The 17,124-nt window shown below is 44.6% G+C and overlaps 1 protein-coding gene across 1 annotated transcript; it reads left to right on the forward strand.

Annotated features, from left to right (window-relative positions):
• Positions 1-942: 942 nt before the first annotated feature.
• LOC119963015 (transmembrane protease serine 9-like) lies at positions 943-15,135 on the forward strand. The gene is made up of 6 exons (XM_038791471.1): positions 943-1,169; positions 7,294-7,359; positions 7,643-7,811; positions 9,076-9,344; positions 12,155-12,288; positions 14,469-15,135. Exons 1-6 carry the CDS (start codon positions 995-997, stop codon positions 14,631-14,633), a joined length of 978 nt encoding a protein of 325 aa, XP_038647399.1. The 5' UTR covers positions 943-994; the 3' UTR covers positions 14,634-15,135.
• The last annotated feature ends 1,989 nt before the right edge of the window (positions 15,136-17,124 follow it).

A 17,124-nucleotide genomic window follows, 5' to 3' on the forward strand; every position in this document is an offset into this window, starting at 1 on the left:
CCCTTGCACCGATCCTCTCAGGGCGAATTTGACCTTCTCAAGCTTAATGAAGCCCGCCATGTCATTGATCCAGGTCTCCACGCTTGGGGGCCTTTCGTCCTTCCATTGTAGCAAAATCCTTCGCCGTATGTTTAAGTTCTAATCGGTGTAGTGCACCCTAATGCTTCCAAATAAGCTGTGCGCTCTTCTACTTATATTATAACTCAAATACCGGAGTATTATTTTTAGTTGTTTAGTCCTTTTTCAAGAAATTTTAAATGATCAATCTACCACTGTTCATACTCCCTCACCAGGTGACACATTCAGGGGACTGGTGGGGGATGGCCAGAGGGTGGCCAGGGGGCCAGTATCTGGCAGGTCCGGTCCAGGCACGACCGGCGCCATGTTTTACGGCGTGACCGCTGCAGGTTGTCGCCGTGCGCATGCGCGGCCACAGACCCAGCCATTCTCCAGCGTTTGTATGGTGGGAGCCTTATGCGGTGCGGCTGCTGGCACATCACCAGTCGCAGGATGGGATCCGCCAACGCCACAGATCCTCTGCACTTAGGCTCAAAAGCGGTGAATCCAGCCCCATGTCTCCCACTCCTCTCCTTGTTTTAATGTCCTGAGCACATTTGAAAACCAAAATGGTTGCATATCCAACTCATTAATGTCCAATAACAACCCCCAATGCTAAGCTCTCATTCTTGTTTGCAGTTTTATAATGCCGTCTTATTTCCTTTTAAAATGAAGGTTTTCGTGCAGATCTTCCTCTTCCCTTTAAAATCCTCCAACTTGCTCTACCTGCTTATACTCACAAAACCTGCCAAACGCCACACATGCTCAGACGGGAAGGTAATGCAACAACAGAGAGCCACACGGGAAATTCCATTCAGCACGTGGAAGTTTATCAAGTGATTTATCACTTGAGGTAATCAGTAGGCTTTATAAATAACACGCACCTTAGACATGGGCAGCTTTTGGTTGAGAGCAGACTGCGCTATCTGATAGAGTGATGAGAACAGATAGGGCCACTCCCGCAGCGAGAATGATTATTACCAACATAGAAGCTCCGCGACCTCAGGAAATCAAGACCCTACTACCGAGTACTCGAATTTTAAAAATCCTTACAATAACTTCAATCCTGCTGTTTGTTGTTATAGTGACGGTGCTGACTGCTATTGTGTTGAGTGAGTATGATTTTTATTCTTGGGATACGGGTTTATATTTAGCAGTGTGATAGATTAAACATTTTATTTGAATGTGAAGATAAAGGCTGCAGTTTTGGTCACGGGGCATTGGTTCTCTTCTGGAAGAGTGAGTTGAGAGTCGACCGTGAGTAAGCTAATCAGGCTTTGAGACTTTTTAATGTTTTTTTAAACGCTGATTTGAAGGTAGGAACTGCAGAATGTTGGCAGCTGCTGCATATTGAAGAGTGGAAATCCAAATGAGTGTTTTGGGTCTGCTCCCCATCAGGACATTTGAGGAAGGGTCTAAGCATGGAACTTAACTTTCCTCTTACAGGCGGAACTGTATTTCTAACCTTTCATTGACTGCTGCAGCCCATATGTTGCAGATGTACCCACAGTACGGTTGGGAAGGGAATTTTGGGATGATGTTTGGCTTGGTGGGGAATTTTCAGGTGGCGGTGTTCCCATGTGTCTGCTGTCCTTGTCCTTCTAGTTGGTTGTGGTTGTAGATTGGGAAGCTGCTGTCTAAGGAACCTTTGGTGAGTTCCTGCACTGCATCTTGTAGTTGGTGCACAGTACTGCCACTGTGTTGGTGGTGGAGGGTGTGAATGTTTGTGGATGGGCTGCCAGTTGAGTGCCTTTGCTCTGGATGATGTCATGCTTATTTTAAAAAAAAAGAATAATCTTTATTGTCACAAGTAGGCTTACATTAATGGCAATGAAGTTATTGTGAAAAGCCCCTCATCGCCACATTCTGGTGCCTGTTCGGTTACACAGGGAGAATTCAATGTCCAATTCATCTAACAGCATGTTGTTGGACTTGGGTGGGAGGATACCTGAGCACCCGGAGGAAACCTATGCAGACACTGAGAACGTGCAGACTCCACACAGCCAGTGACCCAAGTCGGGAATCTAACTTGGGATCCTGGTGTGGTGAAGTGACAGTGCTAACCACTGTGCTACTGTGCTGCCCAGTGGTGTGGCCTCTAATGGTGTTGGAGCTGCACTACATCCAGGCAAATTGAAAGAGCATTCCTTCACACTCCTGACTTGTGCCTAGTAGATGGACATGCTTTGTTGGACTGTAGGCAGTGAGGTTAATTGTAGTGTTATTCCTAGTCTCTGACCTTGAGCATTGTATTCAAGATCCTAACTACTTGCTGCCCTTTTTAAAACAACAAAAAAAATGTCCTGCTGTCTGCTAACTGCCTTTAAATCAGTGTATTTTTATTTTCTGGTAACTTTTGCCCCCTCCATTTCTCTCCTTTCTCCCCTCTCCCAAAAAAAACCCAAAATGTACCCTGTCCAAATCCCTTATGATTCTGAACAAATCTTTTCTCCCAAGGTGAACAACCTCGGTGAGGTTGGTGAACGAGGAGGTGAACAACCTCCTCCAAATGGCTTTTGCAACTGATGTCTCTCTCCTGTTCCTTAACACAACGTCCTTCCCTGCTCCTTAACAAAACCACCATTTGCCAATACTATTTCTCAATGTTGGCTTATATTCCACGGGCTCTATCTTTGACAAGCCTATTATGTGGCATTTCAGCAAACGCATGCTTCATCAATCCCATTCCCTGTTGTCAAAAACTCCATGGGTGGGATTTTCTGCGATCGGTGCAATGGCCTGACGCCGGCGTCAAAGACGGCGCGAACCACTCTGGTGTCGGGCTGACCGGAGGTAGTGGAATTCTCTGCACTTCCAGGGGTTGGTGCTGTGCCAGCTGGCACCAAAGGGACTGGGTGAGTTAGTGCATGCGCAGAACCGCCGGCGTGGTTCCACGCATGTGCAGACTGGCCGGTGTATTCTGGCGCATACGCAGGAGGGTGCCTTCTTCACGCCGGCCATGGCGGAGCCCTACAGGGGCTGGCATGGAAGGAAGAAGTGCCCCCACAGCACAGGCTGCCTGCAGATCGGTGGTCCCCGATTGTGGGCCAGGTCACATGGGGGCCCTCCTCCCATGGTCGGATCCCCGGGGCACCCCAGAGGACCGCACCAGCCAACTAACCTGCCGGTCCTGCCATGTGGTACCATGTCCAATCCACGCTGGCAGGCTGGCCAAAAACAGGTGGCCGCTCAGCCCATCGGGGCCTGGAGAATTGCTTGGGGGGGGGGGGGGGGGGGGGGCTGCTGCCAACGGCCCCGAGCAGCATGGCGTGAATCCTGTCCCACCCAAAAATCAGTGCAGGAGAATACGGCAGCTGGTGTTTGGGCGGGATTCATGGCCCCCCCACCCCCTGGATTCTCCCGTCCCATGTCCGTGCTAGTTTTCATGTAGATTTTGTTCACTTCCTAAATTATTGTTTCTGAAAGATTTCTCACCAGCAAGGTTAAATTGACTGGCCTGTAGTTAGTGTAAATTAAAATGAATTGGCAGTGTTTGTGATGGTATTTTATTTTTCTAGAAAATATTTTATTAAGGCATTTATAATTTTAACAATCTTAAACATCAAATTTCAATTTTAAAAAATCCACAATAATATACCCAACATCCTCCTGGGCAGAAACCTCAGCCAAAACATGGCTTACACAAACGGTGTCGCCCTCTCCACCCACCTGCCATGCACACACCCCCCACCTCACCACCGACCGCCTGACTAAGTCGATGAATGGCTGCCAACTCCTCTGAGCAAACCCTTCAAGGAAAATGTTTAATTTTGGAGTCTGAGAAACCCCGCTATATTGCTAACCCACACTCCTGACTTCGGGGGCTCCAAGTCCCTCCACTCTACTAAGATCCATGCTCCGGGCCACCAGGGAGGCAAAGGCCAGGACGTTGGGGTCTCTCCCCCTGGGCTCCCGGGTCCTCTGACACATCAAAGATCACTATCTCTGGACTCAGAACTACCCTCATTTGTAATACCTCTGACATGCGTCACAAAACCCCTCCGCCTCAGACACGCCCAAAACTTACGGACATGGTTTACAGGACTACCACCCCTCTTCCTCCCTTCCCCCCCCCCCCCCCCTCCCCCCCTCTCCCCTGGGCCCCTGCACAGCGCCCAGACCTATCCTCCACCTCCTTGAACCTGTTCATCTGGGCCACCATGTGTGCCCTGTGGACTACCTAAGTTGTATCAGGCTGAGCCTGGCACACAACGAGGATGCATTAACTCTCCTTGGGGCCTCCAACTACCCACCCAGCTCCTCTTCCCACTTTCTCCTCACCTCCCCTATTGGGGGGCCCGCTCCAACTCCATCAGCTCCTTGTAGATCTCTGAGACCTTCCCCTCTCCTACTCCTGTTCTCGATATCACCTTGTCCTGTAGCCCCTGCCACCTCCCACCGCACAAAATCCCTCGCCTGCGGGTACTGGAATCCATTCCCATCTGGCAACTCAAACTCCTCCTCCAAGCTTGGGAAACCCTTATCAATAAAGAGATCCCCAAATCTCTAGATCCCTGCCCGCTGTCTCCTCCGAAACCCCCTGTCCAGTGCCCCCTGAGCGAACCAGTGATTATCACATATTGGTGCCCACACTGATGCCCCATCTAATCCCATATGATGCCTCCACTCTCCCCACACCCTTGGGGCTTCCACCTATCACTGGGCTTGTGGAGTATGGAGCTGGTGAGAATGGCAGAGGTGCCATAAACAATGGCCCCAAAGCTGTGATGGTATTTTCAATAGTAGGGTCACCATTCTGTTTTTTTTTGCATAATTAAATTGAAATTTCTACTTGCATGAGTGGTGGGTTGATGAACACACATGAGCTGAATTTTTATTCTGGCGTCTAGACACTGTTGAGAATACCTCCAGCTTGCAACCCTGCATCACGTTTAGATTTATTGTTGATGTACTGGGGTACAATGAAAAGTATTGTGTACAGTTCAGACAGATCATTCCATACATGAAAAACATGGGACATATGATAAAACAGGTGTAAATACATAGACATGTAAAACATATGGAGTATAGTGTTACTCAGTGAAAGGTGTGGAGCGGTCAGTTCTGTCCATAGGGGTGTCATTCAGGAGTCTGGTAACAGTGGGGTAGAAGCTGTTTTTGAATCTATTTGGGATTGTTCTCCAGACTTCTGCACCTCCTGCTTGATGGAAGAGGACCTGGGATGGTGAGGTCTTTGATTATGCTGCCTACTTTTCCAAGGAGACAGTGGATTTGCTGTGAATTCGTGTGATGGGACTGGGCTGTGTTCAAGACTCTTGTTTCTTAAGGTCTTGGACTGAGCAATTGCCATACCAAGGTGTGATGTAGCCAGATAGGATGCTTTTGATGATGCATCTGCGTGTGGACATGCCAAACTTCCTGAAGTATAGACACTGTTGTGCTTTCTTGGTTGTAGCATCAAGGTGGGGGGGGGGGGGGGGCAGGCAGTGTTGGCGGCTGTGTGTGTGTGTCATGGCCATCCTTTTGGCACTTATAATGATAGATGTTGGTGCTTGACAAGTGGTCAATTAGTGGCCAGGATGCACCCTCCCATTCAATTAGGGTGGCAGGCCATCTCCTGATGTTGGGGAGCCAATTGAAGGTGGCACCTGCCATAATGGAGGGCTCTCCACATGACAGCCTTTTGAGGCAGCTGTGGCCATCTTGCAATGGTGGTCATCGGTGCTGGGGCATATCACTTCACCATTGGTGGTACGGTTACTGTCGACCTACACAATGGCTTAGAGTTCCTTTTTTTTATTAATAAGGGAAGAATTATTACCTGTAATTTGAGCTGGTTGCCTTTCCTCACTTAGAGAGCAATGTTTAAAAATGTCCTGGAGCAAGGAACATGCCAGCAGGATGACGGTCAGCAAATGACAGGCCTCCATCGACTGTGATCTCATTTGTGCTAGCTACCATTTAACAATTTAGCACCAGATGTATGACTGCAAAATATTGCAGATGCTGGGGAAACAATGAAAAATATATTTTGGCAGTTACATCATTAACGAAGTTTGAAAATTGTTGATCAAGCAAAAGGGCAAATTGTCTAGACAGAGAAAAGAGGAACAAATCAGTGACTGGGTTTTAAAACAGGTTCCTTCACTGCTCACGAATTAAGAAGTCTTACAACACCAGGTTAAAGTCCAACAGGTTTGTTTCAAACACGAGCTTTCGGAGCACGGCTCCTTCTTCAGGTGAAGAAGGAGCCGTGCTCCGAAAGCTCGTGTTTGAAACAAACCTGTTGGACTTTAACCTGGTGTTGTAAGACTTCTTACTGTGCTCACCCCAGTCCAACGCCGGCATCTCCACATCATCACGAATTAAGAGGTAGATCTATATCTACAGAGAAAATGGACCCATTGCTGTTTTGAATGTACACCTGTCACAGCTCTTGGTGTGTAGCATTCCTTGGCTATTTTAAGAGGCCTAAAATATTGATCAAATGCAGTAGTATTTGTGCTTTGGTCCAGTTAGAAAACTCCTAAAACAATAATCTTTATTAGTGTCACAGTCCAAAGATGTGCAGGTTAAGTGGATTGGCCATGATAAATTGCCCTTGGTGTTTGGTGGGGTTACTGGGTTATGGGGATAGGGTGGAGGTGATGACGTTGGGTAGGGTGCTCTTTCCAAGAGCTGGCGCAGACTCGATGGGCCGAATGGCCTCCTTCTGCACTGTAAATTCTATGATAAGTAGGCTTACATTAACACTGCAATGAAGTTACCCCCTAGTCGGCACATTCCAGCATCTGTTCGGGTACACTGAGTGAGAATTCAGGAGGGAGAATTCAGAATGTCCAAGCTACCTAACCAGCACGTCTTTCAGGTGAGAGGAAACCGGAGCATCCGGAGGAAACCCATGCAGACTGCAGGGACAGTGACCCAAGCCAGGAATCGAACCTGGGACCCTGGTGCTGTGAAGTAACAGTGCTAACCACTGCTGCCCATATTATTCTTGCTGCTGTAATCACGTTGTCTTTAGGTGGAGAAAACAAAGTTTCTCCTCCAATTGGCGTAACATAATATATTGCTGATTTAGATTTAAGCAATTTTAATTGAATGTTTCTACACCCTAAAATTCAAAAGCCCCAAGAGGTGGGTCCAGCTGTATCTTCTAAACTGGTTCTGACTAGATCCATGTAAATGGAGAGTTTGCATGAAGTATTGTTTAATATTAATTGGTATATGTACCTATATCTTGCCTTCTGAAACAAGTTTTGTTTTGCTTTGCAGTCCTTCACTTTCCAGCCAAATGTATTGATAACGATGCTTGTAAAAGATCTGATCATGCAGCATGTGGTAAGTGGCAACTGTATTTCTATTAAGTTTAAAATATTGAAAAAACACATTGCCTCTCAGTGAGTAATTGGAGGGGTAGTGGAAATATTTTTCTTCATGGTTTATACTGGTTTGAGTCAGCAGCTATAAAATTGGATTGAAGTTCACACCAATGTGGTGGTCTGGCCTTCTAGGATTCCATATATCCTTTACTGCCTGTAATTCTTTTTTTTTTGTTGGTCAATGCTAGAAACAGATAATATCTCCTAATAAAAAAAAAAATCATTTTCTTTTCTTCTGAAAGGCTGTGGACGTCAAAAAACAGTAACTGGCAGGATTATAGGTGGAATAGGCACAAAGAGTGGCGAGTGGCCTTTTCAAGTGAGTTTGCAGCGTAATGGAAATCATATTTGTGGAGCAACCCTTGTGGCCTGTAGATGGATTCTCTCTGCTGCACATTGCTTTGAGGGCAGGTAAATGTCAATTATCCATTGTCAAAATACAGATCTGTCGTAGATGTAATGGCTCTTGGCAATCTATAAGTGGCTTGATTGTTAAGAATAGCATAACCCAGATTGGATAGACATTTTGTATTATGCTTCAATCTAGGTTTGTTGCAAATCAGTAACTATATACTTTAAATGTAATAAGATAATCCTACTGAATAGTACGTCTGATCAGACATTACATTTAGTAACACAACTTAACTTCAATGAACAAGCGTCCATCCAACAAGCACCCAAGTTTTTTTTTGTCTTGTATTTGAACCTTCTCATGGTATTTCTTGCCTAACTCCCTGGGTGCATTCCTTTTTTAAAAACTGTCATAATCCACTTGCAGGCTGCATGGGATATTTTTTAAAACTGTGATATATATTAAAAGGTAATGTTTGCAGGTCTGTGAAGAACATACAGGAAGTATAGTTAATTTAGAATGTTCTTTGGAGAGGTGACTCAGACCCTCATTGCCTCCTGTGTATGGTTCCATGAGCACCATGGATGAGATTTTTTCCTGTTGCTTTTTTGATCTCTGAACAATGGATTTTTTGCTTATTAGCATTGTCACATCACAAATGTATTAAACTTGCAAGTCCTCCAGTGACACCTGCCATTCAGCCTAACAGTTATTTATTTTAAGAAGCAGCTGTACATTAGTGAGAATAAACTGCTCGGATGACTTTGGACACTTGTCTTCCTTGGTGGTGTTTGACAATTGACTTATGATGAAGACTAGTTGGCTCACTTTTTTTTCATTCAGCCAGAAAGACCTTGGACCTTCCATTACATAATCCAATTGCTCCTTTTAAATGACTGTGCTTTCCACATCAATTAGTATGTTTGGGATGGCCACTAAAGAACACTGATTATAATTGTCAAAGTACTGTAAATAATATGGCATTTAACTTGTATACTATACCAATGCATTGAGTTTAAGCATTTGCATAAATACTATTTGGGTTGGATGAGAATTTTGTTGATGGTCACAATAGAATGTATTTACCATAGGAAATGATCTAGTTAAGTTTGCATTGTTACCAACTGGAGTGGGAGAAGAATCCTGGCACCACTTCACTTGTCAGAGTAAGTCTGGCAAACTTTAAGTAAGATTAGTGTACTTGTGCTAATTTTTTTTACCCCCAGCTATCCAATTGACCAGTGCAGTGCCATTTGGTTCTAGGAAATTAATTTAGTCAATTTCTTCCAAGAGTTGTGACACTTTGCCTGTTTTGAATTACAGGGATGCTGAGTCCTGGACTGCTGTTTTTGGCCTGCATTTCCTGGATCAGCCAAATAACCACAACGTTCAGCATCAAAAAATTAAGAAGATCATTATTCATCCTCGGAATACACCAGCTAATTATGATTATGATGTTGCCCTTTTGGAGTTGGTACATCCAGTCCAATATACAGATTTTGTCCAACCAGCTTGTCTACCTGCAGCCACTGCATCATTTCTGACTGGCAGGAGGTGTATAATTATTGGATGGGGGACGACCGAGGAAAATGGTATATATCTAAAATCTTAGCTTTGTAGAAGTTGAAGTGCAAGTTTGAATTGCAGTTCCAAACACTTTCATAACGGCTTCACTTAGGTAGTCAAGATAAATTGCCAATGCTCCCAAGCACTTGGCACAGCTTTTGAGGATTTGCTAAGGTTTAAGGAAGTGGAAAAGCAAGTTTGGATTCACAATAGTTATTTCTGAGTCTAGTTGTAAATATTAGTGCTGGAATGCATGCATAAATTTATGGTACAATTCTGGCATTTGATAACAATGGCATATTTCAAACCATAATGTGTAAATTATCTCTGGGGTGGGGTGATTATGAAGGCATGGGATAACTATGCAGCCAAAAGTGGCAAATAAGTGCCATGCTATTCAAAATGCTAACTTGGTGGTTCTTGAATTAAGGCTATATTTTTTTTTATATTGCAAACCACACATCCTCATGCAATCTTGTATAGATTTAATTTTTATCAAATGAATGATGTACTTGGTAACATAAGAAAATAGGAATAGGCCTTTCTGCCCTTTGAGCCTGCTTCGCCATTCAGTATGATCACAGTAAGCAACCCCAAGTTACAGGTTAAAGTCCAACAGGTTTGTTTCAAATCACTAGATTTTGGAGCACAGCTCCTTCACCTGACTAAGGAGCTGCACTTCAAAAGCTAGTGATTCGAAACAAACCTGTTGGACTTTAGTGGGTTTGTAAGATTTACTGTGCCCACCCCAGTCCAACATTTGCATCTCCACATCATTATGATCATGGCTGATCAGTCAACTCCATAGATTGTTCTCAACATTTATAAAACTCCCCCCTCCCAATATCTGTGATCCCTTTCACCCCGAGAGCTAGACCTAACTCCTTGAAACACGCAATGTTTTGGCCTCTTGCTTCTGTGGTAAGTGAATTTCACAGGCTCACCACTCTCCACGTGAATAAATTCCTCCATCTATGTTTACAATGACTTGCCCTGTGACCCCTAGTTCTGGACTCTCCATCGGAAACATCTTTCCTCTTTAAAAAAAAAAAAAAAATCAATTTCTTCACACCCCCCAAAAAATTATTTAATCTCCAGCAAATGAAATCTTAATTGACTCAATCTCTCGTACGTCAGTCCTGCCATCCCAGGAATCCATCTGGTAAACCGTCTCTGCACTCCCTTTAACAAGAACATCCTTCCTCTGATAAGGAAACCAAAACTGCACATATTCCAGGTGTGATCCCACCAAGGTCCTGTATAATTACAGAAAGACATCCCTGCTCCTGTACTCTAATCCCCTCTCTATGAAGGCTAACATATCATTTACCACCTGCATGCTTACCTTTAGCGACTGGTGTATGAGGTCACGGAGGGGAGGGGGTCTTGTTGCACATTCACCTCTCCAATCAGATAATCTGCCTTTTTGCTTTTGCTACCTACCAAGTGGATAACCTCCCATTTATCCACATTATACTGCTTCTGCCATTAATTTGCCCACCCTCAGCTGTCCAAATCACACTGAAGCATCTCTGCATCCTCCTCACAGCACAGACCCCTGCCCAGATGTGTCATCTGTAAATTTAGGGATATTAAATTTGGTTCCTTCATCTAAACCAATATTGTATGAATAGTGAGTCCCTGCAGTATCCCACTAGTCACTGCCTGCCATTTGGAAAAAGACCCATTTATTCTTTTGTTTCCGGAGTGCCAACCAATTTTCTATCCATCTCAATACACTACCCCTATCCCAAGCGCTTTAATTTTACATGCTAACCTCTTGTGTGGGACTTTGTTGAAAGCCATCTGAAAGTCAAAGTAACCCACATCCACTGGCTCCCCCTCATCTCTAGTTCCATCAGAATTGTTGAGCACTATTTTCCTTTCATAAATCCAAGCTCACCCTGTCTGATTCTGCCACTGTTTTCCAAGTGCTCTGTTATGGAACATAAGTTGTAAGATTAAGCCTGCTTTCAAACCCTTGGCAAATGGAAGGGGAGTTAAAAACTCTCCCACTGCTGCAGAATTCAGGATTGAGCTTTTTCATTTCAGCCATTCAAATCCACCAATATTGTGCAAAGTGAGCAAGAAGTTGTCCTTGGCCAACAGTTGAGGGGCCCCATGGTCAGGCAGTGGGTAATTCTTCCAAAGTGAAGTCATTTGGAACTTGAAAGTGAACTCGTGTTCTCTCTCCATGGACTCTGCCAGACCTGCTCGAGTCTCTTCAGCATTTTCTGCTGACTTCAGATCTAGAATTATTGGGGGGGGGGGGGGGATTTCCACACCACCCATGGTGTTTCTCTGTGGAAGGAGGCAGATTGCTGCTGTCAATGGGATTTTAATCCAACCCCTATCAGGGGTTCACCTGAAGGCAACAACATTGGAAGATCTTGCTGGTGAGAGTGGCTGGAAAATCCACTCTTTCTCTTCTCCTCCTCCCCCCCCGGCCCCAAACCACCACCACCATTTTCTTTTGAAATGTTGGTAATGGGTTCCAGGGATTTTGTCCAGTCGGGTGTTGGAGACCTCAGCTTTACTTGCAGGGTTCAGAGAGTATTCTTGGTCCCACAAAGGAAAAAGACTGGTGGCATGGTTCATAATATACCCAGTTATTGCTTTATTAGATATCTTGCTTTTCTAGATGGCCAAGAGCAAACCTGCACAACATACAAACTGGTTAGACAGTATTGGTAGAAGCCCATTCCATTCATTGTTCAGTGCTGCGTGTTGGTTAGGGACTTGTTAGGGGAAAATGACTGGTTAGATGTTGATCTTGTTTGATTGAAACAACTTCTCAACTCTTCTGGTGTACTTACTTTTTCTTTTCACTTGCCAGGATCACCTAGCAATGAGCTTTTGCAGACCGAAGTGAAGGTTTTCAACAATAGCCAATGTCAAATAGGCAAAGTAACAATAACTAAACAGATGATTTGCGCAGGGTTCTTGGAAGGAGGCAGAGATGCATGCCAGGTACAGAATTGATTTTCCTTCCTCTACTTTTAAATTATTAAATGTGCCACTTTCCATCAGACATATTGTTGTATATAAACACTTTACACCACATGAAAGAACAGAAAAGACCCACGGAATTTCTACTTGAAGGAGCTACATAAATGCAATGAAGGGCTAATCCAAGGGGCACTCTCTTGGCTGGTGATGGATTTGTGCGATGGATGAAGCCCAAATTTGATCTATTTTGGTTGCAAGCCCTGAAGCACTCATCCCATTGGATTCCCCATCTTGGTGCTGGTCTTGAAATTGCAAAACGTGTGTTCTCTATTCCTCTAAAGAGTTGCTACATTATGACTTCCAACTGATACTGAAAAGTTGAGATCTCTTGCTGAAGCTTTGTTTGAAGTCATTAGGCCAAATGCCAAGTTCAGCACCCCTATTCCTGCAGTATTAAGTATTGTAATCCTTTCTTGGAAGTTTGTGGTCACTAGATGCAGCTCAAATTTTGTGTTCTAATTTGGGGACGAGTGCAAGTGCATGAAGCATGGTAGCATTGTGGATAGCACAATCGGTTCACAGCTCCAGGGTCCCAGGTTCGATTCCGGCTTGGGTCACTGTCTGTGCGGAGTCTGCACATCCTCCCTGTGTGTGCGTGGGTTTCCTCCGGGTGCTCCGGTTTCCTCCCACAGTCCAAAGATGTGCAGGTTAGGTGGATTGGACATGATAAATTGCCCTTAGTGTCCAAAATTGCCCTTAGTGTTGGGTAGGGTTATGGGGATAGGGTGGAGGTGTTAACCTTGGGTAGGGTGCTCTTTCCAAGAGCCGGTGCAGACTCGATGGGCTGAATGGCCTCCTTCTGCACTGTAAATTCTATGAATAAAGTCCATGAATTGAAAACTAGCCTCTGTCATTTTTCCCATGAAACCAAAACCATTGTTTTAACCCCCCCCCCCCCCCCCCCCCAACCACATGCGCGCACACACACGCACAAATCTAGTTCACTAATTGGAAATCTGCTGTTTTGGCCTATGTGTGACTGACTACATGACTACCCTCTCTGAAATGGTCTCACAAGCCACTTAGTTCAAGGGCAACAAATGCTGACCTCACTAGTGATGCCACATCCTGTCAAAGAATAATCACTTTAAAAAAAAAAAAAAAAAAAATTACCTTTACAGCAGCCCATTTCAGAAGAATGTGTTGCTTCAAAGTAACATGGATTTTCCTGGCCCACCATTTTTAAAAAAAAAAAAATTTTTTGAGTCAAAATTAATGGTGGTTTGAGGGTGAAGCAGAGGGAATTACAACAATTTAAACCTCTGTGCATGAAATTTTGAAATACAAGTTTGGCACAGTAATGAGATTTCTTGGGACTAATCCAGCTTTTCTCCCACTACTGCTCGGGGTGGGGTAAAGTCAATTTTGTTGCCATGAATGATTCAATCCTGTGAGGGATGTTGAATGTGATGCATTAATGAGGCTCTAGAATAAAACTCTTTCAATCCTGATTTCTGCAATGAGTTTCTAACTTGTCATCCACCTGCCCAGAGCTCATGATTGGGGCCTAATCTTGCTATTCCATTGAGCAGTAACCACAATACAGCAATCATGCACCCAAGACACATGTGTTACAGAGTATTCCATGTGTTGCAGAGTATTCCATTTGGATTATACATGGGTTAGGTGGGATGGCAAATTTACCTCCTTTGACTGTTGTCATAGACTCCAAGTGCAGAAGGTGGCCATTCGGCCCATTGAGTCTGTACCAGCCCTTGGAAAGAGCAGCCTACTTAAGCCCATGCCTCCAATCTATCCTAGTAACCCCACCTAACAATTTAGCACTGCCAATCCACCTAACCTGCACATCTTTGAACTGTGGGAGGAAACGGGAGCAATCCGAGGAAACTCACGCAGACGGTGAGAGAACACACGGACCCCACAGTCGGTCACCCAAGATTGGAACTGAAGCTGGGTTCCTGGTGCTGTGAAGCAGCAGTGCTAATCATTGTGCCACCATGCCACGGTTTGCACAGTGCAGCACGGCTTGTATTGCTAGCCTACAAATTACTACATCTGCAACTTGACTACCAACTTACCACATGTGGCTTTAATTACTTGGACTTCTTGGTTTTATTATGGGACTGCCAATTATTCAATAACACAAATCAAATGAGTTTCTTTACTGCCCTTGGTTCTAGGGAGATTCTGGAGGACCGCTCCTATGTCAAGATGAGAATTCTCGGGCATGGGTGGTAGCTGCAATTGTTTCTTTTGGAATCGGCTGTGGAAGACCTAATCGACCTGGGGTCTATGCAAGGACAGCTGCCTTCCAGGAATGGATAGGAAGAATAATAAATAGGTGAAGTGAAGTTGGCAGTCTTGAGTCGTGGTGATTATAGATGTAATTATTGCTAATAATGCATAGATATATTGGAACTGTTTTTACAAGTGAACCATTCATAGTTATATCATGCAATTGAATGAACTGAAGGTTTACAGCTCTTACTGTGACTCTTGGATGTTAAGCCCATCTTTTTTTCTATTGTTTTGATAATGTAATTTAACACTTGAATGCAAGTAATACAAAGAAATATTTTCTGCTTGTTCTTGCATTTGCTGTATGTTCTAAAACAAATTATTCACAATTTACAATCTGTAAATTTACCTTCATTGTTCCTGAAATTTGGGCTTTTTAAAAAAAAAACATTGGGCATGTTATTGAACCCAAATATTTGTACTAATGCCAGTTAGTTACCCATCAAGAATGGTGGAATTTTGTACGTGACTGAATATTTCAGTATGAAGGATAAGTATATACTATACTCTTATAATGGAAATATTAATAAAATGAGTTTTGGAATTTGTTACAAGTCTAGCTTTGGTTTATTTTTACACTTGCAAAAAGGGCACAGTACAGTTTTTTGCATTCCTACAGAAACGGTAGGTAGCTTTAGTATTCAGCCTGCCAGCAATCCGTGAAGACTTTCTTGCAACCAATTGCATTATGCACACCAAGCTAGCAACTTTTTTTTTTCTAAGAAAGAAACCTCAAACCTTTCAGTTCTTGGGATAGCAATCCACAGCACAAGGCACTGTGGGACTCCAATGATATGGCGGAGGGATGGGAATTTGCAAGGGCTAGTGAAATTCTATTGAAGGAATTTTTCATGTATACAAATCCAACCACAGCAACAGGTAATCAACAACCCTGTTTTTTTTTTGTCTCTTCCTCTTTCCTCTCTCTTTCCCCCCCCCCCCCCCCCCCCCCCCCCCCCCCCCCCCCCAAAAGCACTACTCTCTCACTTGTGCTGAACCTCCTCCACAGGAGCCCCTTTCCTCTTCATCAGCTCCTCCACAGGGCAGTCATCCTCTGACAATAACTTATCCTGCAGCAATGCAGCGGGATGGGCTGAGCGGCCGTCGGAAAAATGCTGAGTCCCGCCGGCGCTATCCACTCCTTTCAGCTGGCGTGGGAGGGGGGTCCGACCCCAGGGGGGGGGCCTCCGATGTGGCCTGGCCCACGATCGGGACCCACTGATTGGCAGCCGGCCTCTCTGGCTGGCGGCCTCCTTTCTTCCACGCCAACCCCTGTAGCCCTGCGCCATGCTGCATTGGGGCCAGTGCGTTGAAGGAAGCCACTGTGCATGCACACGTTGGTGCCACTGCGCAAGTGCGTGTTGCCACCAGTGGCACTGCGCATGTGTGGATCCCGTGGTGCCCAGTTCACGCTGGGATCAGCAGCTGGAGTGGCCTGAACCGCTCCAGTGCTGTGCTGGCCCCCTGTAGGGGCCAGAATTGCTGATCCTGAGGCTGTGTTGAAAAACGCGATGGTGTTTCTGACGGCGTCAACATTTAGCTTCAGGATAACAGAATCTCACCCCTAGTGCCAGACTGAAACACTCTCATATGGTTTCATTAATTAATTTAGTTTTAATCAATTTGGATTTGACTTGCCAGGCGATAGTTAAAAATTTGGAATAGTAAATTTGAATGGACTCTTTTTATCCTATTATAATTTCATGCAGGGCACGACTGACTCATCCTTTTGAATACTGCCTCTGTTCTGCTATGGGTAATGCATTTGACATTTCAAAAGAATTCCGGTCTGTGCCACACCTGCTGTCAAATCTTTCATCACTGAAACTTTTAACATTTGTCTTGGAGCTCAATGTTAGTATCTGCATGTGCTCGAAGTTATCAGAATGCTCACAACATTCCTGAACACCTATTTTAATTGCTCCAGTCAATATATTGCTGTAACTTTTACAAAATTAACTGACTTACAGCAATCAAACGCAATGGTCATGATCTTTACTCTACCTATTACATATATAGGCTGCAATCATACTTAGTTACACGTTAGTGGCCACAGAAACCTGCTCAAAGGATTAGCCACTGGAAGTGCAGCAAAAGCAAAATACTGCAGACACTGAATCTAAAGTAAAATTGAAAATGCTCAACAGACCAGGTAGCATCTGTGGAGAGAAACAGATTTGAGATTTTAGGTTGGTGACCCTTCATCAGGACAGAGGAAAGGTAGAAATATAATGAGCGGGATTCTCCGTCGGTTGACGCTGGAATGGGGAAATGCAATTGGTTGGAAAACCAATTCTGCCGCTGAAATTGTGGCATGGGCAACAGTTTCACGTCAAATCACAATTCTCCGGTGCCTTGACAGCAACATCAATGCGTTCCACTCCACGCGTACAGTAAACGCCGTTGGCATGTCATTAGCAGGCCTGACCCGGTATTTTCCGGGGCCTCCGTGATCCTCCACCTCCACTGCGGGGAATTCCTGATGTTCATTTGTGCTTTTAAAAATCGAGAAACACGGGCTGTGGTTGAGGGAGATGT

The sequence above is a fragment of the Scyliorhinus canicula genome, chromosome 3, assembly GCF_902713615.1.
Source record: "Scyliorhinus canicula chromosome 3, sScyCan1.1, whole genome shotgun sequence".
Classification (NCBI taxonomy): domain Eukaryota; kingdom Metazoa; phylum Chordata; class Chondrichthyes; order Carcharhiniformes; family Scyliorhinidae; genus Scyliorhinus; species Scyliorhinus canicula.